Below are 24,742 nucleotides of genomic sequence, written 5' to 3'. Positions count from 1 at the left end.
CACTGCATGATCATGGTATACAAGCATACATGCAAACTGAACTCCATATATAGCAAATAAATAAAATCTCAAAAAAAAGTTTTAAAGAAATATACTATCCTATGACAAAAGAAATATTTGACAGCCACTTCTGAAGTACAATTTTGAAAGAATTCAATAAAACTGGCAAGGCATGGTGGCACACAACTTTGGTTCCAGCATTTGGGAGGCATAGGTATAAAAATCTCTATGAACTCAAGGCCAGGCTGGTGTACATCCAGGCCAGCCAGAGCTATACAGTAAGACTGTCATAAAAAATATTATTACTATTACTATTATTACAAAAACTTCAAAAATCTAAAAGGAAGGAAAAGACTAAGTCTTTTCTAATTAATTCTTTTAAAGTCTTTTCTGAACTAATTCTCTAAATTAGTTCAGTCTAGAAATAAATAATATAAAGATGACCTACAAACTACCAGCACATTAAGTTCAGAAATTAAGCTCCACTTTAAAAATAAAACACTATGCAGGGTGGTGGTGGCACACACCTTTAGTGCCAGCACTCAGCAGGCAGATCCCTTCATCTGAGGCCAACCTGATCTACAAAGTGAGTTCCAGGACAGCCAGGGCTACCCAGAGAAACCCTGTCTCCAAACCCCTCCCCCCCCCAAAAAAAAACTTGCTAGTGAAATGAAGCTTGAAGACGAGAGCAGATCGCAGAATCGCCACTGCCTCCCTGTGAAACTAAGCACTAAGGCACGCCACCATTAGAGCCAGGTGCCTCACACCCACGGCCAGGAGACTGCCACAGCTCCTTAGCAGTGTGGAACAGGACAGAGAGGAGCAAATGCCACCTTGTCACTCTGCTTTCTGGCCCACAGCACTCACCCGAATACAGCTGAGTCACAGTACTTGAGAAAGAACTTCAAGTCCAAATCTCCCAGCAGATCAAATTTTCTCTCACTCTGCAAGAGCCTTCTTTTCCTGCTGAATTAGGGGTGTCTGGGAGAACCCTTGTCTTCTCACCTTGTGCATGAAAACCAACACCACCACAGAGAGAGAGAGAGAGAGAGAGAGAGAGAGAGAGAATTCTGATTACAATATCTAACATTTTAAAAACATAATAAAGAGGCCAAAACGAATAGCCTGGGCTATGTATAGTCAGACCCTATTACGGAAGGAGGGGGAGAGAGGGGAAGGGAGGAGAGGGAACGAGGAAGGAGAAATGTCTCATGGTGTTAGATGGCTTTATGCTTACTCACTTTTCGAGCTCTCGTTTGCCAAAGTGACACAGCAAGGGCCACAGGTGTTTCTCAGCACTTGTTTACAGTCACTGACAAGTCCCAGGCACGGCCTCTCTGCTCCAGCCAGCCCATCATCTGCATATTCTAAAGCGTGCCCAGATTGACAGAGTAACAGCCTCCAAAGGCGTCCACATTTGGAGTCATCTGTGTAACTCAAGATAATGTTACCTCCAAAAGGGACAGCCACAAAAGCAGGTATGGTGGCTCAAGCCTGTAATCCAGCACTTCCGAGGCTGAGGCAGAAGATCTTTTAGTTCAAGGGAAGTGGAGAAACTTCAGAGAGGTGACTGAATTAAGGAAAAAGAAAGTGGGGGCTAGGAAGACGCTGTCGGTGCAGTACTTAGCACACATACACAGCCACCTCAGCTCTCCATAGTCATGCAAAATCAATAATAACAGAAATAATAATCTTTAAAAAGGCAACACGATATGAATTAACCTGGATTATCCATATGAAACTGATCCAGTCACATGGATCCTTATGTGAAGGAGTTGCCTTTAACCCCAGCTCTCGGGAGAGAGAGGCAGATGGGTCTCTCAGCCTGGTCTACATAGTTCTAGGACGGCCAGGGCTACAACAGAGAAACCCTGTCTTAGAAAAGAAATGAAAAAAAAAAAAAAAAAGAGTGAGTCAATGTCACAGAATTTCATTCATTGTTTCACAAAGAATGAGCCATACTGATAGTTCAAAGCAGAACTAAAGGACAGCAGGAGCTACTGGAGAAGCTGGAGACACTATGGTTTCTTGTTATTTCAGGGAACAGGAGTTTATTCTGAAGCCCTTTTGAATGACCAAGGCCTGGGAACACAGATTCAGGTCACGCCAAAGTCCATGCTTCGATGTGGGACAACACTACATATTTCATCACGTGAAACATGGACGTGTTTACTGCTCAGGCCCACTCCTATCAGACAGAAACCAAGGGCAGCAGGGCTCCCGCTCTGGCCCAGCCCAGAGCCCCAGCAGCACACTCAATAAGCTATTCTTCTACAAAAGTAGATAAAACCTAAAAAGATGCCAACTTTTAAAAACAAAGTCCTTATAAATATTAAGGACAGTGAGAAGTTAATATTATAAGCATGCCGGCAGTATGGGACGGAGACCAATCTCCTGCAGGTATTACTGAAATGCTATATTTACGATTACTTTAAAATAACTGCAAGAGGGGCTGGAGAAATGGATCAGTGGTTAAGAGCACTGACTGCTCTTCCAGAGGACCCAGGTTCAATTCCCAGCACCCACATGGCAGCTCAAAACGGTCTGTAACTCCAGGATCCAACACCCTCGCACAGACATGCATGCAGGAAAAACACTAATGTGAACAAAATAAAAATAAATTATATTAAAAAAGATAACTATAGAAGAGAAAAAAGAAAAAAAGAAAAGAAAAAAAGATAACTATGAGGGAGAACAGGGTTGCGTGGAAAGACAGACGGAACTAAACTTGCATTGTTAGAGTGGGTAATGGTATGTGAATACATTATCTTAGTTCAATATTTGTTCTTTTTTTTCCTCATGATGCTGAGGATCAAACCTAGGGCCTTGTGCATGCCAGGCAAGGATTCTACCACTTACACAACTTGAATGGTTCTCACCCTGTGAGTCCTAACCCACTGAGGGGCAATCAAACGACCCTTTCACAAGGGTCACCTAAGAACAACAGAAAACACATATTCACATTGCGATTCATAACAGTAGCAAAACTGCAGTTATGAGGTAGTGAAAATAATTTTATGGTTGGGGGTCACCACAACATTAAGAACTGTATTAAAAGGTCACAGCATTAGGAAGGTTGAGAACCACTGCTCCACTTTTTTCCTCAACCTTTCCACAAAGCAACAAGACCTTGACCAAAACAAACGAAAAGGAATGTTATAGCACATTTCTTTTTGGTTTTTCAAGACAGGGTTTCTCTGTGTAGCCCTGGCTGTCCTGGAACTCACTGTGCAGACCAGGTTGACCTCGAACTCAGAGGTCCGCCTGTCTCTGCCTCCAGTGCTGGGATAAACCACTGTGAGGCTAACACAGATCTCAACAGATCAATCCCCTTCCTATTAACAATGTCCTATATCAATTCTCCGTGTTTTAATAACCTTGCAACTTGTTTCACCAATTATACTTTGGTCTCAACTCCTTCTGCCTACATACTAACTTTATAAGCTTAACCAAGTACCCCAACCTCTAAAATGCCAGTTCTTCATCTTCCAGATGAGGATATTCATCCTTGCCCAGTTTCTCTGAGTTGCCAAGATTATCTAAAATGAAAACTCCAGAGCAGGACAGTCGTTCTAGAAACCCATGAACTTCATCCTCCGCAGCTACCATTCACCCATTTGACAGACAGTCTTCCTCGACTGAGCCCTCGACTCAGGCACAAGTATCTGGTTCTGGTAAAATTACTCTGCTCCCCACCACCTCCACTCCCATTTTCTCACTTCCCTGACCAGCATCTCTTCTCTAGACCTTCAAGGATCCCGCTTCCTCTGTCCCCAGCCAGTCTTTGCTAGCCCCATTACTTACAATCATGCCCTGGCTGTTGTTCAGTACTTTCTTTCACCCGCTTGATCGCTCCACTTCCCTCAAACCCCACTTTGGACCCTTTTCACCCTCCAGCGAACACCCAATGACTCAAGCAAATCCACCAAGGCAGAAAATAGACTGATGGTTGCAGAGTGTGAAGGGGGAGTAGGAACGACTGCTAATGGGTACAGAGCTCTTTCGAGGAGGTAAATAATGCTGTGGGATTGCTGTAGGGCGATGGGAAGAGACTAAAAGATAAAGAGCTGTACTTTAGGGGTACTTCCAAAGCATGCATTTCACAGTACAGAATGATATTGCCAATAAAAATGTGTATGTCAGACGCGCAACACGCTACTGCTCGCCCTGCCCATCACACGCCCATTTGTCCAGCCAACCTCGGCGAGTGTCCGGAAGCTCCCGTCGTTCCGGCAACCCCTAGGTCCCCGCGGGCCGGCCGGGGGTCCAGTTCACTTGGTTCTGCACAACCGGGCGCCGAGGGGCCGCCGAGCTCAGGGCAGCCCCGGGACGACCCGACCTTCGGGGGCCGCAGCCCTCCGGCTCGCGATCGGTCACCTCCGGCTCAGTCCCCGCGGGGCGGTGCCCTGTCAGGGAAGCCCACCTGTGTCGGCGGCGCAGTCTCCCCTTCCAGCCGCGGAGGGCGGGCGAGCGGGCAGCAGGGAAGCGGGAGCGCGGGCACACAGCGGCCCAGGTGTGCACGCCGGCTCAGGGCTCCATGGTTCCGCCGCTCAGCGGCTCCAGCTTCGGCTCTCGCTGCGCCTCGATCGCAGAGATGTCGGTGCGGAGACGCGGGGGCTGCGGTGAGAAGAGGGAAGCGGCTGAGGACGCGGCTAGGGACTGAACGGCCGGGTGCGCGCCAGCAGCAGGCGGTCCCGTGGCACGCCGAACGCGTGGGCTTCTGGGAAATGCAGTCCTTCTGCCGTTCCGCCCTCCCAGCGTCTCCCGGGCAACCACATAAGCCACGTGGCAAAGTGCAGCCGCCCCAAACTCTAGGCTCTCTAGAGCGAGAGAGTACCTGAACTGGTAATTTGAGATTAAGGCCCCTGTTAATTCCTGCTCGATAACCACACCAACGTCAACATAGCAGGCTTTGAAGAACTGAAAAATAAAATATTTTTAACACAAAGATCTAGACCCTTCAGCAATATAATCAGGACGAGTCTCACCAGAGTGAGAACCAATGTTGTGTAGTGCCAAAAGTATGGTATTTGTTTAAGAGGCTAAAGAAGGATTGTTCAGAGTTCAAGGCCAGCGTGAACAGCGTACTGAATGACAAGCCAGTCACAGCTGCGAAGCAAAACCCTGTCTCAAAACAAAACAAAATAGTATGGAATTTGAGCCTGTAATCCTAGTACTTGAATGATGAAGGCCATTCTGTTATGTGAGGGGGTTGGCCAGCCTACATGAAACACTGTCTTATAGAAAAATATGGAATTTTAAGTCAAATGACCTGAGGTTACCAAATTAACACCCTTGAGTATTAACCTATCCTCATCTAAAATACGTACATAATTGTAGCCATTGCAGTGATACCATTCACATTATGGACTGTTTCCTATTTGCTGTTCACTGATATTTTTATTTTTATATGTAACCCTACGAAACAGCTATCACTATTACTTCCATTATATAATTGCCATGAGCCTACATTCTCTGTAAAGTGCTGTACAAATATTAGACCTCACTTTTACATCTATTTATTTACTGGGAGGGGCAAGTGCATGCATGCCATGGCACAAGTATATAGAATGGAGGACAGCTTATGGGAGCTGATTTTCAATACACACATGGATCCTCGGACAAATTCAGGCGCCCGGGATTGGCAGTGAGCACCTTTTCCCACTGAGCCACTTTGCCAGCCTACACATTCTTCTACAATAATAATTGCCAGTAAGTTCACTGAGCTTGCAGAAGAACAGCAAAGCATACTAAAACACAAGGTGCCTGGGGATCTAGCTAAGAAGGGGAAGGTGCTCTTGTCCAACCATTGTAAAAAATGGTGTGGATGTCTACTTATTTGAAAGCTTGTTTGTGAAGAAAGACAAGTGAGTCACACCTGTAATTCAAGCAGTTGGGAAGTGAGTCAGGAGGATCAAGGTCGTCCTTGGCTATGCAGTAAGTTCAAGACCAGCCTGGGCTACTTAAGTCCTTCTCTCTTGTTTATTTTAAGGGTTTCTCGATGTAGCCTTGGATGTCCTGGAACTAGCTCTGTAGAACAGGCTGGCCTCCAACTCACAAAGATCCACCTGTTTCTGCCTCTTAAGTGCTGGAATTAAAAGAATGTCCCACCACTGTCTGACTGAACTTGTCTTATAAATATCAAAAAATAGGGCTGGGGACACGGCTCGGTGGATAAGGTGCTAGAGTGTGTGACAACCTCGGTAGGAATCCCCAGAACTTATGTAAAGCTGTGAGCAGTAGCACATCGTTGTAATCCCAGCAACACAGAAACACCTGGACTAGCTAACATGAAACACACAGTGACAAACAAGAGACCCTGTCTCAAATAAGACAGAAGGCAAAGATTCCAAGGTTATCCTCTGACCTCTCTACATGTTGGCAAAGTACCTTGTCCTGAGTACTGCCATTTTGACTTCAGACTCCATTTTACCTGTAGGGTGAAACAAAGTTCAAGTTTCCAGGCCCTGAGGGCAGCTAACCTGATTGTTAACCTCCTTAAGTAATAGAAATAGTCTTTTATGCATCTTTTAGTTCTCTAAAAAGCATTATGGCTGTTCCTAACAACAAAATAAATAACTGAATCTGATTGGTTGGACTGAAAAGCTTACATTTTGTGTGGGTTGCAAATGATGGGACACATAGGGAAGGCCCCTAATCTTTGAATACTGATTGGTGGAAAAACTGTAACTGTAAGTTGGCACAGGTATTTGTGGGTTTTGTGCTTAAATACTTGTTTAAATGGATGTTGTTCTGGGACACAGTTCAAGTCTGTACTGTAATCCCTGATCGATCAGTTTCTGTAGAGCTGCCTGGTAATAAATCTTTCTTGGTGGAACTTTTATGTCTGGTCAGGTTGATTTGGAGTCTTGGACCCACAAAATACACACCATACCAAGCACTTGCCTCATTCACACACACAAACGTATGCTCACACATCATATACTCAAACACAAAGATCACACACAGAGAGGGGAGAGGGGTGTATAAAAAGAAAAATAAGCTGGGCATGGTGGTACATGTTTTTAATCCTAGCACTAAGGAGGCAGAGATAGGAGGATCTCTGAGTTCGAGGTCAGCCTAGTCTACAAAGTGAGTTCCAGGACAGCCAGGGCTGTTACACTGTTTAAAAATAAACAAACAACAAAAAAAAAGGAAAAAAAATTCAGGATATGATGGCTCATATCTAATTCCCTCTTCAGCCAAAAAGCAAAGAGAAGGGGTGCCAACACGATATTTGTTTTCTCCTTTTCCTCTTTTATACTGTATGCCCAGCTTGGGGGCAGGGGGAGTGCATAGCTTTAATGTCAGAACATGGAAGACAGAGGCAGGCAGAGCTCTGAATTTGAGGCCAGCCTGATCTACAGATCAAGTCCCAGGACAGTCAGAGCTACATAGAGAAACTTTCTCAGGAAAAAAAAATAGTATAATCCTCCGATCCATGGAATGGAGCCACCCACATTCAGACCAAGAATTCAGTTAATCATCTCTAGTTAATCCAGGGTTCAGTTAATCCTCTCCAGAAACACCTCAACAGACACACAGGGGTATGCCTCAATCTTCTAGGTGATTCTAAATCAAGCCAAATGGAGAAAGATAACATACAATCAAGAATTGTTGGCATTGTGCTCTAGACTTGGTCCTGACCTTGTGATGCTTAAGGACTCCTGGAACTGCAGGTTTTACACACATTCAAGATGTGCTCAATTACTGTGAAGGAAAACAACAGCTGGCATAGCTCAGTTCCAGCCCCAAAGGAATGGCTTTTGAGCAAACAGATTTTGAAAATTAGCTAGTTGAGATTAACGTATTTAAATCTTCACCAACATCTTCATAATGGAATTTGCATCAGCAGATATAAAGGTACATTCCCACCGGTATTAAAACAAAGCTCCTCTGAGCCAACGCTAGGTTATTCCAGAAGTAATACTAAATACCACTGCAACCATTTAGGAGTAAATACTTCCCAGTCATCAAATCATCTTGACTTTGAAATCATGGAACTGTCTGCTGCATCCACCTGTTGATATTGTGCTATGATTTTTGTGAGTGTTCATTCTACTTTTCCCTGTGTTAGAACGTCTAACTTTACCCTGCTTTGGTCAGAGAGTATATTTTGTATGATATCTTTTTTTCATTTATTGAGGTTTAATATGTGATTTGAGTCCTGTATATTGGACAAAGAATGCATTTAAAGAAAAGACCAGTCTCTTGTGTCTGTTATAGTTAGGTATCTCACTGTGTTGCTCAAGTCTTCTGTGCCCTATCTGTTTGTTCTATCCACGATAGATGGTGAGATGGTGGGTTTTGTTGGTTGGTTGGTTAGTTGGTTGGTTGGTTGGTGGGTGGGTTGGTTGGTGGGTGGGTTGGTTGGTTGATGGGTTGATGGGTTGGTTGGTTGGTTGGTGGGTGGGCTGGTTGGTGGGTTGGTTGGTTGGTTGGTTGGTGGGTTGGTTGGTGGGTTGGTTGGCGGCTGGCTTCATCACATCTGTCCCAGAGAGGAGAGGCATGGCAATTGCCCAAGGCATCTACCTCACTTCCTTTTTCCTGTTCTGTCTACTCCACCCACTTAAGGGCTGGCCTATTAAATGGGCAGTTTCTTTATTAACGAATGAAATCAACACAAACAGAAGACTCTCCCACATCAGTTGGTGGGTTGGTTGGTTGGTTGGTTGGTTGGTTGGTTGGTTGGTGGGTTGGTTGGTTGGTTGGTTGGTTGGTGGTGCTGGAGACCAAATTCAGTACACACTGGGCAAACAGTCCACTGCTGAGCTGCACCTAAACAGAGTACCAGGATCTCCAGCTATTATTGCAGGAACATTTATCTGTGTTCCAATTCTTTCAGTATTTGCTTTATATACATTAATGGTTTATTATTAGATACAGTCATGTATTTCTTTTGTGATAACCACTGATCTTCAAGATAAATGCTTTCTTTAGGAGGCAAAGGTAGCAGAATTGAAAGCTCAAAGCCAGCTGTGGCTAGTGGCAAACACCCATAACCCCAGCACTTGGGATTTGGAGGAAAGAGAGGTGTTCAAAGTCATTCTCAGCTAGCTACAAAGTCAGTTTAGGTGACTTAAGACCCTGTCTCTTAACTAGACATGGTTGAACAAGTCTTTAATCCCAGCACTCGGGAGGCAGAGGCAGAGGGATCTCTGAGTTCGAGGCCAGCCATATCTACAAACAGCCAGGGCTACACAGAGAAAAGACTGTCTCAATAAAAGAAAACAAACAAAACCAAAACCCAACCACAAGACCCGAAAGCGTTTCTTATTCTCATGTGCCTTGTAAACATGTCACCTGCTCAAAAGTTATTGCCTTCTAATTTTCTACTGTGCAAGCAACACGGAGATTGTCCCCAGCTGTCCTCCTGTTCTTTCCTGTTTCACAATACTCTGTGAAAACAACTTAGAGGAAATATGGAATGCTCAAAGGCAGCGGCAGTTGGGTCTGATGAAACACATCTATAGCCCTAGCTTGGCCAGAATGTGCAATCTAGGTGCAATCCTGAGGACTGCAGAAACAAACACATCATCATTTTAGAATGTCTAGCTGGTGGGCTGGAGAGATGGAATCAAAGGTTAAGAGCACTGGCTGCTCTTCCAGCGAACCTGGGCTCAATTTCCAGCACCCACATACATGGCAATTCACAACTGTCTGTAACTCCAGTTCTAGGGATCTGACACCCTCACATCAAATGCACATAAAATTAAATGTCAAGCTGTATGAACTCATATAATAGCCATGATCATGAGGACAGTTCAAAATAGGTATGTTATGGTTTCGATGTATATGTCCTTCCAAAATTTGCTCGTTAGAACTTAAATCTCAGGGTGATGGTGTTTAGAGAGGAAGCCTTCCAGAGATAACAGTCGGTCACTAACACTTTTTACAAACAATCTCGGTAAAGATTTTAAAAACTAGAACTGCATGTGGTGTAGAGTGAGCAGCTATTTGAGACTGCAAGCCAAGTAAAGATTTATTTTAATCGTATTAGATCATGCTTTATTGTAAAGTTCAACTTTAGTTTTATTTATTTATTTATTTTGTTTTTCGAAACAGAGTTTCTCTGTGGCTTTGGAGCCTGTCCTGGAACTAGCTCTTGTAGACCAGGCTGGCCTCGAACTCAGAGATCCGTCTGCCTCTGCCTCCCGAGTGCTGGGATTAAAGGCGTGCGCCACCACCATCCAGCTCTCAACTTTAGTTTTATTTTATGTGTATGGGTTTTTGCCTGCATGTTTATCCATGTGCCACTTGTATATTTGGTGCCCAAGACCGGAAAAGGGTATCAGATCCCCTAGAACTGGAGTTACACGTGATTATAAGCCACCATATAGGTTCTAGGAATTGAACCTAGGTCTCTGGAAGAGTAGTCAATACTCTTAAGTGTTGAGACATCTCTCCAGCCATGTATTAATTAGGATTTAATTACTTAATAATGATGACGCCAAAGTTATTCGGCAAAATGAATGTCTCAGAAGCCAGCAGCCTGAACTACAGGCTTTATGTAGTTGAAAATAACAGATGCTAAATTGATGGTACTGTTTTTTTTTTTTATTATTTTAAAGATTTATGTGTACAAGTTCTTTGCTTACATGTGTGTAAGTATGTGCACCACATGCATCCCTGGTGTCAAAGGGATCGGAAGAGGGTAGCAGGTCCAGTTGAACTGGACTTACTGATGGCTGTGAGCCACCATGTGGGTGCTGGGAACCAAACTTAGATCTTCTGTAAAAGCAACAAGTGTTTTTTGTTTTTAAGATTTTTATTTTTTATGTGCATTGGTGTTTTGACTGCATGTAAGTCTGTGTGAAGATGCCAGCTCATCTAGAACTGGAGTTACACAGGTGAGTCACCATGGTGCTGGGAATTGAATCCAAGTCCTCTGGAAGAACAGCCAGTGCTCCCAACCGCTGAGCCATCATCTCTCCAGTGTTCATCTCTCACGAGTGTTCTTAACTGCTGAGCCCCGATGGTATTGTTTTCATGAACAGTTCCATAACCAAGGGCTGGACGCCGGCTCATGGAATTCATACAGCTTTCTTGGGCAGACAAGCAAATGAAGGAGCAGCGATCTGGAGGGCAGATACAACGCGTCCAGCAAGCCCACCAATACTTTCAGGAGCAGTTTATTGAAGTGCATTGGAAACCAGGTGTCATGGTGCAGGCCTTTTAATTTCAGTACTCAGGAGGGTGAAGCATGCGGTTCAGTGAGTGTGATACCAGCCTGGTCCATATAACAAGTTCCAGGCCAGCCAGACCTACAGAGACCCCCATCTCAAACAACAACAACAACAAAAGGCACTGGAAATTGGAAACTAGTGAGGCCTAAGTGTAGTAGAACATGGACTCTGCATGCTTATGACTAAGGTCCAGGGTTTAATCTCTAGCATCAACCCCTCCCGCCAGAAAACACTGGGAGAATATATATAAAAGTATAAAACAGGTAGAAGCTGGAGAGATGGCTTAGTGGTTAAGTAGTCCTCTTCCAGAGGGCCCAGGTTAAATTCTCAGCATCCACATGTCAGCTCACAACTGTTAATTCCAGATCTAGGGGATCCATCACCCTCTTCTGACACCGAGACATACAGGTAGACAAAACACCCACTCACACAGAATAAAGACACTCAGATCTCAAACACAAGGAAGTCAGTCTAAATTTTATAACTAAAAAATTAGCAGTGATAGTATCTGGGTTTAATTCCTAGCACACATGTGGTGACTCACAAACATTCATAGGCACATAGAAAGTGCACATGCGTGTACACAGGAAAAACACACACACAAAAAAAATAAAATAACTGGGGCTGGAGAGATGGCTCAGAGGTTAAGAGCACTGGCTGTTCTTCCAGAGGTCCTGAGTTCAATTCCCAGCAACCACATGGTGGCTCACAACCATCTGTAATGAGATCTGGCGCCCTCCTCTGGCAGGCAGGTATACATGCAGACAGAACATTGTATACATAATAAATAAATAAATTTAAAAAAATAAATAAAAAATAAAATAAAATAACTGGGGCTGGAGAGATGGCTCAGAGGTTAAGAGAACTGACTGCTGTTCTGGAGGTCCTGGGTTCAATTCCCAGCAACCACATGATGGCTCACACCCATCTATGATGAGATCTGGTACTCAGAACACTATATACATAATATAGTATTTAGATTTAAATAAATTTAAAAAAATTATTCTACTTCAAGGCTTTGTAGCTGGCCATGATGGCACACATGTAATAGTGGCATCTGAGTTGCAGAAGGCACAGAAGTTCAAGGTCATCTTTGACTACAGAGGTCAACTTGAACTAACCAAGACCACTTCAAAAGAAATTAAAAATTAACTTAAAAATGATGTGCAGCATGACTATTGTGCTAGCTAGATATTTGTAACAAAAAAAATAATGTGCAGGTTGGGTGTGTGGTGTTGCACACGTTTAATCCTAGGACTTGGGAGGCAGAGGCAGGAGGATCTCTGTGAGTTTGAGACCAGCCTGATCTACATACTGAGCTCCAGGGCAGCCACAGCTACACTACAAAGAAAGACCTTTCTTCAAAGCACTCCCTCCCCCCAAAAAAACCCTGATGTATAATAAAAACAATGATGTACAAACTCAACAAGCATTTTAAGCCAGGAATGATGGTTGATGCCTGCACTTGAAGCACTTGGGAGGCTGAGCTAGGATCATGACTCCCAGATCAAACAGAGCTATGTGAAGAGACCCTGTCTCCAAAGAACAAAGGAGGGTGGGGAGCAGGTGTGGTAGTACACACCTGTATCCCTAGCACTTGGGAGGTAGTGACAGGGCATCCAGAAGTTCAATGCCATCCTCTGCAACATGAAGTTTGAGTGGAGGGACGTCCAGCGCTGTGAACTGTACCCAGGGCTCAGGTTAAGCAAACACTTTGCCACTGGGCTATATCTCCAACCCTTTTTGCATTTTTTTAATTGGACGTGTGATCTGGCTAAGTTAGACGCAAACTCATTCTGCAGCAAAGGCCAGGCTGGACTTTGGAGTCCTCAGCTCCCTAGGTAGCTGGGATTAGAGGCATCAGGCACAGGATGGGCTTAATCCCATCATCACTGATGTAAAGAAGCACCAGGCAAGACCCCTAGCTGCTTTGGGCAAAACCAGGCCAGTCAAGTCCTTCCTAGGTGATCACTCATTGTGGAATGTTGACTTCTGCTTAACCACTGTCTAGATGCCAACACAGTTCTAAGACTTGCTTTGTTAGCCTGATCTTTTTAAAACATTACCTTCAAATATGAAGAGACAAAAAGAAGCAAAGAACAAGTTAAAATGAATGTTTAATGCATCTGCAGGACGAGAAGTATAGCAGAATCAGTTTATGTGATTGATACTGATGTTGATGTTACATTTTTCAAGGAAGTGCCCCTAGTTCCTTCTTTTCCAGGTTCCTTAGCACAGTAACTACCCTTAAGTCTCAGCTCTCCACTGTGATCATCAGTAATTTCATCTCTCACACCTCATTCCATCCACTGTACTGGACACTCAAGTATGAGAGCCCACAGGAAGCAAAAGAATACAAAGGCCCAAGGACTCCAAGTTCTGAGTGTCAGCTCACACAAACCTTCTATTTATTCTTATTAGTAGAAATGAAAGCTATTTTAATGAACAAGAAACTCAGGGTGAGGTCATTAAATATAACTACTTACACTTTAAATATAAATACACGTTCTTCCTGATCAGCATCAGGCAGATAGCTAAACTGCTTATTTCTACTCCTGGTCTCAGAGAAAAAAGTCAAGAGACAAAGAGGTGCTTCATATTATTGGGTCCATTTGCAAACAGCTGGGGCTACAGGAAAGCCACACTAGTTTTTCTTCTTTGCAGAGACCTCTGTTGCTCCTTTGGTGGGTAATCCATTGATGTCTGCACCCTAAAATGACAAAAAAAAGAAAAGAAAATTATTAAAAGGAAAAGGAACTGATTTTAAGAGACATTCTTTGTAAAAGCAGACAATAAACTTCAGAATGAAATGATTTTGCTTTCAGAATCACGATGGTTAATTAAATTAACACAGCCAAACAAAGCCAATTTAACAGGCACCAATGCTGAAGACAGGAGCGGTCTAAATAGTCCCTTTCAAAACAGACTTCACAGTGGGCCCGGGTATGTAGCTCAGTGGTAGAGCGCTGATCTGCGGGGTTCCTGGTCCAATTCAATCCCCACATCAGGTGGGGGAAAGTAAGTTCCTCAATCAAAGCCATAGGCTTTGAGTAACAAACACGTTACTCAGAAGTCTGGTCTAAAATCTTCTGATTACTAAATTACTAAATAATTGAGACAAACAAATTAAAGCTACCAGTTCTAGCAGCTCACCCTTCCAAAAGTCAAGGGTTACCCAGGTGCCACCCTTCCACCCACCCGCCTTTCCTCAGGCATTTGAAGGGTCTTACCTGGCAGTCTACTTTGCCTATATTTTTACCATTGGATTCTTGTACAGCCTTTTTAGGCCATATACGGCTGACGATGGGGGAAACCAGAGGGTAGATGTACGGCTCCAGGAATTTTTTGAAGATCCAGAGCAGAACTGGAATGACGATACAAGGAATGCACACCATTGTCCCAGGCTTGAGTTCCGAAACTGCTGACAGAGAAGAACCAGCTCATCGTAGATTAGTGAAAGGCTTTATGGAAAGTACTCTTTCTACAGGGGTGGGGGCATGGGCAAAACTATATGCTGAGGCAAAGCTTTCTAAACCAAAATGCTACTATCTGCCAGATAAAGGAACAAGTAAAGAAACATGAACAGTCGAGCTGGATGCCAGAATCCAATTCCAATCACTGTTGCTGCCTCAAAGATCTCATGACAAAAGGACAGTTGAGTGGATAAAGGTACCTGCCTCCAAGCCTGACGACGATACCCAGAACCAATACAGGAAAAGACAGAACCAACTCCAGTTACTTTGACCTCTAACATCCACAGGCTCACCATGGCATGGGTATGCCCACATGATAAATAAAAACGCACTAAAAGGACTTTTAAGCATTCTGACAGTATGTGCTATGTACTTTGTGTCTACTCCTGCAAGTTGTCCCCTGACCTCAACACAGCCCAACGGAGTGGCTCCCTCTCCCATGCACACATATACAAAAAAAGTAAATAGTAATAATAAAAAATATATAAAGCCAGACATGGTTATACCTGCCTTTAATTCCAGCATTTGATGCCTATGAGCTGGAGGCCAGCCTGATCTACCTAGAGAGTTCTAAGACAGTCGTCAGGACTACATAGTAAGAAGGGATTTGTGGGCTGGAGAGATGGCTCAGAGGTTAAGAGCACTGACTGGTCTTCCAGAGGTCCTGAGTTCAAATCCCAGCAACCAGATGGTGGCTCACAACCATCTGTAATGAGATCTGGTGCCCTCTTCTGGCATGCAACATACATGGAAGGAATGTTGTATACATAATAAATAAATAAATCTAAAAAAAAAAAAGGGATTTGCTTTTGCTTGGCTTTTTTTCTAAAGGAAAACTATTATTTATACTCAAATATGGGGTGCACTCAGTGTGGATTATATCAGGAACCAACAATTAACAATAAGCTAACGGGCCAGGTAGTTGTGGCACAAGCCTTAAATTGCAGGAAGAGGTGAGCGGATCTTCTTGAGTTCGAGGCCAGCTTGGTCTACAAGAGCAAGTTCCAGGACAGGATCCAAAGCTACAGAGAAACCCTGCCTCGAAAAAAAAAATAAAAATAAAAAATAAAAAAATAAAAAAAAAAAAGAGAGAGAGAGAATGCCTCTATAAGATCAGGCTGTAGACAAGCCTGTAGGGCACTTTATTAATTAGCAATTGGTGGGGGAGGGCCCAGTCCATTGTGAGTTGTGCCATCCCTGGAATGGTGGCCCTGGGTTCAGCATTTAAAGAAGGCTGGCAAGCCATGAGGAACAAGCCAGTAAGCAGTACCCTCCATGGCCTCTGCATCAGCTCCTGCCTCTGGGATCCTTACTGCCCTGACTTCCTTCAGTGGTGGACAGCGATGTGGAAGTGTGAGCCCTTTCCTCCCAAGCTGCTTTTGTTATGGTGTTTCATCACAGCAATAATAACCCTACGATAAGTATTATCATACAATTATATTGTTCATTTCTAAAAGTTAATACTTCTAATATTCTTTTTATTTTTTGGACAGAATCTCTCACCATGTAGCCCTAGCTGACTAGAACTCTAGTTCCAGACCTTTCTCTGCCTCTCCAGTTCAGGAGTTGAAGGCATGCACCAACACAGCCTGCCCTTCTTAATGTTCTTGCTAATTAAAAATCATATTTACAAATCTAATTCTAAAAATAAATTATGGCTTAAAAGAGACACTTGTTCTATGAAATCAAAAGATCTCGTAAACTTCCAAAATAAATTAATCTCAGGACTAGGACTTCAAGATAGAGGATTATTCTAATTTTATTTGTTACTTTGACAGACATCCCAACAAAAGCAACTTAGGCAAGAGATGGTTTGTGTTACTGCAGTCCAAGTTAGCTGACTACTGTGGGAAAGTTGAGGGAGAAACTTAAAAACATTGCATCTACAATTAAGAGCAGAGAAGCTGGGCGGTGGTGGCACACACCTTTAATCCCAGCACTTGGGAGGCAGAAGCAGAGGCAGGTGATCTCTAGGAGTTCAAGGCCAGCTGGTCTACAGATAGAGTTCCAGAACAGCTGGGGCTACACAGAGAAACCCTGTAATAGCAGAGAGGAAAACACAAGGATGCTTGCTCGCTCGCTCTGAGGCTGGCTTTCTCCTCTTAGCCTGTCGAGGACCTCCTGCCTAAGGAATTTGGATGCCCGCAGTGGACTAGGTCTTCCCACACCCTTTAACAATTGAAGTAATCACTAACAGACATGCTCCCAGGCCAAGTGACCTGGATCATCACTCATCCAAACTCTTCTCAGGTAATTCCAGGTTAGCATTTAAACTAAGCAGCACAAGGACCTTATAAAGAAGTTTCAGAACAATACTCAATGACGTTAACTTTTCTGATTTTCACAATACTATCGGGGAAGTAGCACTGATTGTCGGATGACTCAGCACCAGAAGCACACTTTAAAGTGCTCACACTGCAGCTAAATAGTTCTTTTGAATGCGATTCTGAAATGAATTACCAGCAAAAACTCTAAGTATAAATTTACATCAAGGAACGACCAGCTATTTTATAAAGGACTCAATCAATTCCAGCCAAAATAACTTAAGAATTTATCAAAGTGATCTCTAAAAATTTCAAGAACACACTCTGACTTAAAACAACAACAAATCAGTCATTAAGCTGGGGGTGTAGTTCACTTGCCTGGCTCCTGCTAGACCCACGGTTCTTAACCTATGGGTCGCGGCGGCCCTTTCACAGGTGTTGCATCTCAGATACCCTGCATACCCGATATTTACATTATGATTCCTAACAGTATCAAAATTAGTTAAGAAGTAGCAACAAGATAATTTTATGGTTAGGATCACAACATGAGGAACTGAATCAGGGAGGCTGAGAACCACTGTGCTCGACCCTCTGTGCAATCAGCACTTCTAAAACAGTCAGTGAGCAGAGACTCTTCTTCAGCATCTTTCCAGGAATCTGAGCTGGTGTCGCACACGTCTAGGAGCTGGCTCTAGGTCCTGAAGTCTTTAAAGGTACGTCGGCACAGCACCGACAGGCTTCCCAGGGCAGCGCCTTGATAGGAGACCTGCAGCCCTTTCTAAAAGGTGTTCCTTGGAAAAATTACTGCGCCAGACTATGTCTTAATTCCCTCATGAGGAAAACGACGACGATGACAGCACCCAGCTTATAAGAATGCGGTATGCATTGGACAGTGTGACTGTAGTATAAAGCAGAAATGTCACAAACCAAACAAAGAGGCCAGGCTTGTAATCCCAACTATTTGGGAGGCTCATGAAAAGAGCTGCATAAATCGGCCCGGGCTACACACCAAGTTCAAGGCCTGTGTGAACAATTTAGGAAGATCCTATCTCAAAATGAAAAACAAAAGTTTAAAGTCAGGAACACTCACAAAAGCGGGAACCTGTGCACAATCAGAATTCCTGCCAGGAATGGTGGCTCGTGTCTTTAATTCCATCCCTTGGGAGGATGAAGGGGAGATATGTATGCGAGTTTTAAGTCATCAGGACTACTTAAAATAAAAATCATTTTTTATTTTTTCCCCAATTTAAAAAAATTGAGAATTTTACAACTTCTCTTCAGGTCCCTTTCCTATCATCCAACTTTGTCATTCATATTTTTTGAGTTCTATCTGTAGCTTGTTTAAATATTCCTACACATTATACTCTAAATAAAACCCCAAGAAACCATGCCAGTAACTACACCACACTATTACTTATTAGACAAGGTCCATGTAGCCTTGGCTGGCCTTGAACTTAAAGGGATCTACCGGCCTCTGCCTCCTTTGTGTTGTGATGAAAAGTATGCATCAACCACTCCCGACTTCCATATTATGGTTTTTACAAAACTTTTTGGAGCTCTTTAAATACAAAACTAAAAGTATTGTCTCTTAATCCTAGTAAGTTATTTTTTTGATAGATGTTTTATTCCATACTGTAGAAACTGCAGTGTAAATGTCTAGAAGACGGCATGGTAGGCTACTATTTTAACTACTCTCCAAGCCATCAAAGAGAGCAAAATGGAATCTTTCACTCACTTTAGTCTAAGAGGACAATGGAAGTGACAGAGGAATCCACCAGAACAGTCTAAGTAGGGCCGTGAAGTCGCTTCCCTTGATGGAACCGAGAGGAACAAGGGAAACCACAGACAACGAACGATCAAAAAGTAGGGAGGCAAAGGGGCCAGAGGCTCAGAGAGAATAGGCTCTCACCGTGCGGATCCAAGGATGAGAACCAAACCGCCGGGGAAGGAAGGAAGGAGGGGACACCGAGGTCGATGGACGAGGATCGGACCGAGACGCGAGGTGAGGCGAGGCGAGGTGAGGGCAGGGTACCGGCACACTGACAAAGACCAGCCGCGAGAGTTCCAGCCCCACCAAAATCTCACCACCACCACCACCAAGACGCCCAGGGCAATGTCCGCACTTCCGGGAGGCTAGGCCGCTAACAGCCAATAGTACGTCGAGGAGCTGACAAAGGCGGATGCGTCACACAGGGGACGCGCAGAACGTAACAGTGACGTGCACAGAGCGCACCGCTAGTCCGGAGTCGCGCCATACTCTGCGTCTCCGGGATAAGTAAAGGTGACCCTATGGCCACGACCGTATTTTCCAGGCACCTGACTTGCTTCTGACCCAGGAAAAATTTCTCCTGGACTGCAGAGGGCTCGACAGCCATAGGAAAGGCTATGGCACGAATGTTCTCAGGCTCACATTTGCTATTTTTTCGTTTTCACACATGAAATACGGGTCTTGAAATCATGACTCCCATGTTCCTGTCAACCCTAGACGATGAGGTTCTGTACACGCCTGGCGATTTAGACCTTTACTGGAGGGAGGTAAATGTAGAACACACTTGGATTGGATTGTTTATAGCACTCAACCGGAGCTGCTGACCATTTTACATGCACTGAGATATTACTGAAGAATAGTGTTGATAATGACTGGATTTGGAACCCTTACACACTACATTGCTGGCTGAAATACTTAAGTCTCCGGTAGGCAGAGGTAGGAGGATCTATGATTTTGTGGTCAGCCTGGTCTACAGAGCGAGATCTAGGACAGCCAGGGTAACAGAAACCATTTGGCAATGTCAGACACAGTGAAGGTATCTTACAACTTGGGGATACACCCAAGAGAAAAATCAAACCTTGTACATTAAGAGGTTTGCAGGAAACACCATTGTTGCCAGAAAACAAGCTTGGCCAACGAAATAAAAACTTATTTCATGTGCTGCATCACACAAAACTAGGGACGTTTCTTCTTCCACTATGTAAGCCCTGGGTATCAACTCAGGTAGTCAGGCTTGGTGGCTCCACCTTACTCATCCCTCTAGTTCAGTTCCTTAGGCAAGTCACAAGTCCTGAAAATGCTTTCAAAGGTCACCACACTAAGTGGATTTTTAAAAAAATGCTAAACAGGCAAATGCATACAGGAACTAGCTTAGGGGTGTAGCACTGACAGGCAGCCAGTACCTTCCAACCTTCTAAGGAAACGCATACCTTGGCAGTTTGTATCCCTAACAGATTTAAGCCCTGGCTACTTGGAAGGTCAAAACTGGATAACTGAACCCCCTGTAATTCCCGTTTATAAAACTTTATATTTAGCCGGGCGGTGGTGGCGCACGCCTTTAATCCCAGCACTCAGGAGGCAGAGGCAGGCGGATCTCTGAGTTCGAGGCCAGCCTGGTCTACAAGAGCTAGTTCCAGGACAGGCTCTAGAAACTACAGGGAAACCCTGTCTCGGAAAAAAAAAAAAAAAAACTTTATATTTAAGTCTTCCATGTGCTTATATTGTATGGCTTCCCAAGAAGGCAGTTTAAGAGGGTTATCAGAGGCCCTGGAGCTTGAGTAAGAGGTCATCGGGTCCTTTGCAGAAACAGTATGCTGTCTTAACTGCTGACCCTTCTTCCTAGCCTAAACAAAATTATGGTTTAAAGTGTATATATGCCTGTTTGTGCTGTCCTCAGAGGCCAGTCAAGGGCATTGAGAACAGCTTATCTTTATGTGGATGATAGAAAAACTACTTAATGATATGATCCCTCCCAAACCAAGACTTTAATCATGTCTTAGATGGGCAGTATACATGTAACCTAAATATTTTCTAAAATTCACGTACTTTTATAGCTTAATATTTGGGTATTGCCCCTTCTAACTCAACCATTCTAAGCATATTATAGCTCAACCAGGATCAAACATTGTAAAGATGTCCTTCCCCCTGAAGGCAGATTTATCACACACCCAAGATTTTTTACACCAGTCTTCCGACAGAAGCTCTCCAGTAAATGCTAAATCAAACTAGTCATTTTCATTTGACCCAGTTGTTTTCCAACAGTCTGTTTCATTGCTTGATCACTTTAATAAACCTTTCCATAAGGTTCAACACCCCCCTCCCAACAAGGTTTATCTTGCAGGATTAACAGGCAATCTGCAACAATGCATATATATAAACGACCAGAAGACCTTTACTTTTATCTGCATTTATTTCATGTTGAATTTATTCCCGTGCCATAAGTTTTTGTTTCTTCAGTTTCTTCTGGGATATCTGAGAAGACAATGAAAATGATCATTTTTTTCAATTAGCATTAATTCTTAAAAGGACTCAAATTCACACCTCAGGAAAGCTCAACTGGTCAACATCAGCAGGTGGTTGTTTACTCTCTCTTTAAGCCCACCAAGAAAAAAAACACAAGTAACTCTATGGTTGGGGGTCAGCACAACATGAAGACCATTGAAGAGCCATAGAATTAGGAAGGTTAAGAAGCATTGTTAGAGGGCTAGGGATAAATGGCAACACTTAAGAGCCAAAAGTCAAATTATTTAGTTGTAAAGAGTAAGTATTGATTGTAGTGCAATAGCTAATCAAATCTAGTGACTACAGGTAACTCCCGAAGTGGGCAAGAGGGCTGGTCAGAATAGGCTCCTTTTATGGTCATTACAAAGGTGCCTGTGTCTTTTTTAGTATTATCTAAAAATAAGACCGAGTGGCTCACCTTTTTCTTCTGTGCAACCTCTTCTTCTGGCTTTGGAACAATCTGTTCCTTTTCAGTGAGGATCATCTCGATGTGGCAGGGGGAGCTCATGTATGGGTTAATCCGGCCGTGAGCTCTGTAAGTTCGTCGGCGCATCTTAGGTGCCTTGTTCACCTGGATGTGCTCAATGACCAGAGAGTCTACATCTAAACCCTGTGAGGGAGAGAGCAGAAAAATCAGACTAACATCTGTTTGAGAAAAAGCTTCCAACCTCTAACTGGGATGACCTTGATCGTTTGCTCCCTGTTTGGACACCTGGGTGCATTGTCACACTGTGTTAGGTAAGGTAGGCTCCTCTCAGAGCTCATGTTATTACACCAAAGTATTTAGAGCAAAGAGATGGTTGCAAGCAAATGATACACCAGATAGTAATACCTGAAACACCAAATACACATTTTCTTACACTACATTCTCACCGTGCTTCTGAGCACCTCCAGGGAAATTGTCACAAGGGAGGTGCAAGACAAAAGCAGTGTTTAGTCCCCCCACCCCCAAAGAAACAAAGGCATGTAGATCCATTCCCATTATGTGACAATTACTGAATAGGGTACTGAGTAACTGCACAAGACACACAGAGGATACCAAGGACCCAGTTACCTTCAGTTCAGCATTGCTCTCTGCATTTTTAAGCATGTGCAGCAAAAATTCCGCACTCTTTTTTGGCCACCGACCCTGTGTCCAGCCCCACTGTTTGGCCTGAAAGAAAAAAGGTAAACAGTTTGTTACTTTCCTTGGTAAGCAAGCATTGGACCCAGTTAGGAACGTCTAGCCAACACCAAGGCTGCTCAGAGTATGTTTTATTTCACGGTTAATCCAAAGGTGTCCTAAGATTGTCATCACAGCAACCAGATCAGTTAAGAAGACTCCAGCCCTTCCTCAACCCCCACCATTAAGTCCATTTCTCACCTGGGCGCACCTACCGACTCCACCATTGTACCGTCGGAATGGCACACACTGCTTCTTCAAAGTGACATCTTTCAGATACTTGGTGGCTTTTCGGATATGCATACCCTTGATGGCCTGGGCCGTTTCACGGGTGTTCTAATTAATACAAGCCAAAAATTTTGGTTAATGTCGATCCACTGAAATTTTGAGACTGGGGGACGGGAATCACAGTAAATTACCTAAGCTCCATTACCCCATTAGTCCTGTATCCCACAATATTTTCAAGTTTTCCTCAAGCATTCACACCCCAATGACCAGCTCATAAAAAAGGAGGCTGCTCAGAATGTGTTTCTTTTCATGGTAAATCCAAAGGTGTCCTAAGAACGTCATCACCGCAGCGACCTTGTAAAGACATGCAGGAGCCAATCACAATTCTGTATCAGGATCATGGGGCTTCGCTTCCTTACCTTAAAGTGAACCCGAAGATTTGATCCTCTCGATTTGCATGCTACAAAAAAAGCAAAAGAAAAGAAAGTCCATCTCTGCTGCATTAGGCACACGCCAAAAGCCAACAAAAACCAATCGACACAGAGTCGTGTCGGAACTTACATTTTGTAGGGTTTTCTGGGTCAAGAGAGTAGCGAACCATTTTCACGGGTCACCTGGGAACAGAATATTACCATCAGCCAGTAACCAACACGTCTAAACCCCGAGTCCATAGATACTGCCAACGGCTGCTCAGAGGAGAGATATTTTCACGGTCAATCCAAAGGTGTCCTAAGAAATGACATCATCGCAGCCATCTTCTCCTTGCCGGTTGAACCTCAGACCTACCCGCCGGCAGCTTTAATGAAACTGGCTGGTCGAGGCCGTCTCCCCCCTCGCCCGAGCCGCCCAGGGTGCAGCCCTGAGCTCAGATGAATGTGGCTCCCACCCGGCGCCCCCCTCGGCCGGCACTCACCGCGGGGGCCGGGCCCAGCCTCGGGCGCCCTGCTCGGCTCACCCCGTGCCTCCGCCGGCCGCGCCGCCCTCACCCCACGCCCGCCCCGCGCGCTGCTCCGCGGCCTGCCTTAGCCCGGGTCCGACGCGCCGCCGAGCCCCTCCGCACGGAGCGCGGCGGCCCGTGGCGAGGACCCATGGTCCTGGGGAGCTCGGAGCCCTGGGGCCGCGATGCCGGCTCCCCCGACGCCACGACGACGGCGATGGCGGAGGATTCGCCCCAGAGCCCGATGCCGAGTAACGCTCACCTCTGGCCGCTTACAGGAAGAGGAAGTGCAAGGGCTACTGGGAGAATTCATGAGACCTCGACCTCTCGCGAGACTTCCGGCGCAGGCACGAGATCCGAGGAGAGGGCGGGCTGAGAAGAAAGGGAATGTGTGATGTTTTGGGGATGTCAGAAAAGAAACGCAACGTTAGAGACTGTCTCAAAATTCTCTCTTTTTTTATATTTCAAAAATAATATTTATGGCTTTTACGTATCAGTGAATAAAAACAGTCCTGAAGCATAGGACACAAATTACTGGGAATAAACTAGAAATCTAGCTATTTTAATTGTTCGATTTGATTTCGTCAACATGAACCCTCTGAAAGGCTTTATAACTGGACGGTTAGAAAGACCCAAGCCAGGTATGGCTAAGCTAGCTTTTTTTTTAAAAAATATATATTATTTATTTATTTATTTATTTATTTTGCATACAATATTCTGTCTATGTTCTACAGGCCGGAAGAGGGTACCAGACCTCATTGTGAGCCACCATGTGGTTGCTGGAACTGAACTCAGGACTTTTGGAAGAGCAGGCAATGCTCTTAACCGCTGAGCCATCTCTCCAGCCTGCTAAGCTAGCTTTTAATTCCAGTACTCAGAAGGTTGAATCAATAACCTCACCTCAGCCACGGCTCCATAGTGCGACCCTGTCTTATAAATTAAAAAAAAGTAAATAAATTAAAGACCTAATGGTATATGTCATGATGCCTCAAACCTGTAATCCCAGCATTTGCCAGGTGGAAGCAGGGCCAGAGATAGCTCAGCATTTAATAGCATTTGTTTCTCTTTAATAGGATCAGGGTTTGGTTCTCAGTACCCACAAGGTAACTTGCATGTGTAACTCCAGGTCCAAGGAATTAGATGCGTGTTCTGACCTCGGTAGGCACCAGGCACACCCCTGATTTTCAGGCAAAACACTCATACGCATAAAATAAATAAATCT

At 44.2% G+C, this 24,742-nt stretch overlaps 3 protein-coding genes and 3 non-coding genes across 11 annotated transcripts in view; all 6 read right to left on the bottom strand.

Annotated features, from left to right (window-relative positions):
- The window catches only part of Dym (dymeclin), a 267,246-nt gene extending 262,553 nt beyond the window's left edge, over positions 1-4,693 (bottom strand). For 2 of the 5 annotated variants that reach the window (XM_038330159.1, XM_038330164.1), the window contains exons 1-2: positions 4,424-4,693; positions 868-1,005 (exon numbers count right to left, since the gene is read on the bottom strand). The gene's annotated coding sequence lies outside the window, so the exon portion shown is untranslated. Of the gene's footprint in view, positions 1-867; positions 1,006-1,241; positions 1,297-4,199; positions 4,348-4,423 lie in introns of those variants that run through there. The other 3 variants (XM_038330162.1, XM_038330161.1, XM_038330163.1) reach the window with 3 other exon arrangements.
- An 8,592-nt stretch (positions 4,694-13,285) lies between these two features.
- Positions 13,286-19,070, bottom strand: C5H18orf32 (chromosome 5 C18orf32 homolog). Of its 2 annotated transcripts, none has more exons than XM_038331205.1 (3): positions 18,833-19,070; positions 14,417-14,607; positions 13,286-13,896 (listed from the first exon to the last, which is right to left on the bottom strand). In XM_038331205.1, the coding sequence occupies exons 2-3, from the start codon at positions 14,579-14,581 to the stop codon at positions 13,831-13,833; spliced, it is 231 nt and encodes a 76-aa protein (XP_038187133.1). In that variant the 5' UTR covers positions 14,582-14,607; positions 18,833-19,070; the 3' UTR covers positions 13,286-13,830. The 2 variants fall into 2 exon arrangements, with proteins under 2 accessions (XP_038187133.1, XP_038187132.1); XM_038331204.1 differs by having other exon boundaries at positions 14,417-14,604; positions 18,833-19,066.
- A 2,012-nt stretch (positions 19,071-21,082) lies between these two features.
- On the bottom strand, positions 21,083-23,844 carry Rpl17 (ribosomal protein L17). Its single transcript, XM_038331203.1, has 7 exons — positions 23,783-23,844; positions 23,145-23,197; positions 23,003-23,043; positions 22,557-22,691; positions 22,248-22,346; positions 21,612-21,803; positions 21,083-21,163 (listed from the first exon to the last, which is right to left on the bottom strand). The coding sequence occupies exons 2-7, from the start codon at positions 23,182-23,184 to the stop codon at positions 21,116-21,118; spliced, it is 555 nt and encodes a 184-aa protein (XP_038187131.1). The 5' UTR covers positions 23,185-23,197; positions 23,783-23,844; the 3' UTR covers positions 21,083-21,115.
- On the bottom strand, positions 22,431-22,495 carry LOC119815938. Its single transcript, XR_005285611.1, has one exon. It is a non-coding gene; the product is annotated as a small nucleolar RNA SNORD58 (small nucleolar RNA).
- On the bottom strand, positions 22,869-22,933 carry LOC119815937. The gene has a single exon (XR_005285610.1). It is a non-coding gene; the product is annotated as a small nucleolar RNA SNORD58 (small nucleolar RNA).
- On the bottom strand, positions 23,269-23,334 carry LOC119815939. Its single transcript, XR_005285612.1, has one exon. It is a non-coding gene; the product is annotated as a small nucleolar RNA SNORD58 (small nucleolar RNA).
- Positions 23,845-24,742: the final 898 nt, after the last annotated feature.

Source organism: Arvicola amphibius, chromosome 5, assembly GCF_903992535.2.
Source record: "Arvicola amphibius chromosome 5, mArvAmp1.2, whole genome shotgun sequence".
NCBI classification, from domain to species: Eukaryota; Metazoa; Chordata; class Mammalia; order Rodentia; family Cricetidae; genus Arvicola; species Arvicola amphibius.
Note: the sequence above shows the minus strand (reverse complement) of the source record. Positions and strands in the feature narration are given on the sequence as shown.

Excerpts from the sequence above, each read along its gene's own strand:
- C5H18orf32 (XM_038331205.1), bottom strand. The coding sequence starts at position 14,581 with ATGGTGTGCATTCCTTGTATCGTCATTCCAGTTCTGCTCTGGATCTTC. Across the intron at positions 13,897-14,416 it reads TAGGCAAAGTAGACTGCCAG|GGTGCAGACATCAATGGATT; the intron begins GTAAGACCCTTC and ends TTGTCATTTTAG.
- Rpl17 (XM_038331203.1), bottom strand. The coding sequence starts at position 23,184 with ATGGTTCGCTACTCTCTTGACCCAGAAAACCCTACAAAAT. Across the intron at positions 23,044-23,144 it reads CCCAGAAAACCCTACAAAAT|CATGCAAATCGAGAGGATCA; the intron begins GTAAGTTCCGAC and ends CTTTTTTTGTAG. Across the intron at positions 22,347-22,556 it reads GAGTCGGTAGGTGCGCCCAG|GCCAAACAGTGGGGCTGGAC; the intron begins GTGAGAAATGGA and ends TTTTTCTTTCAG.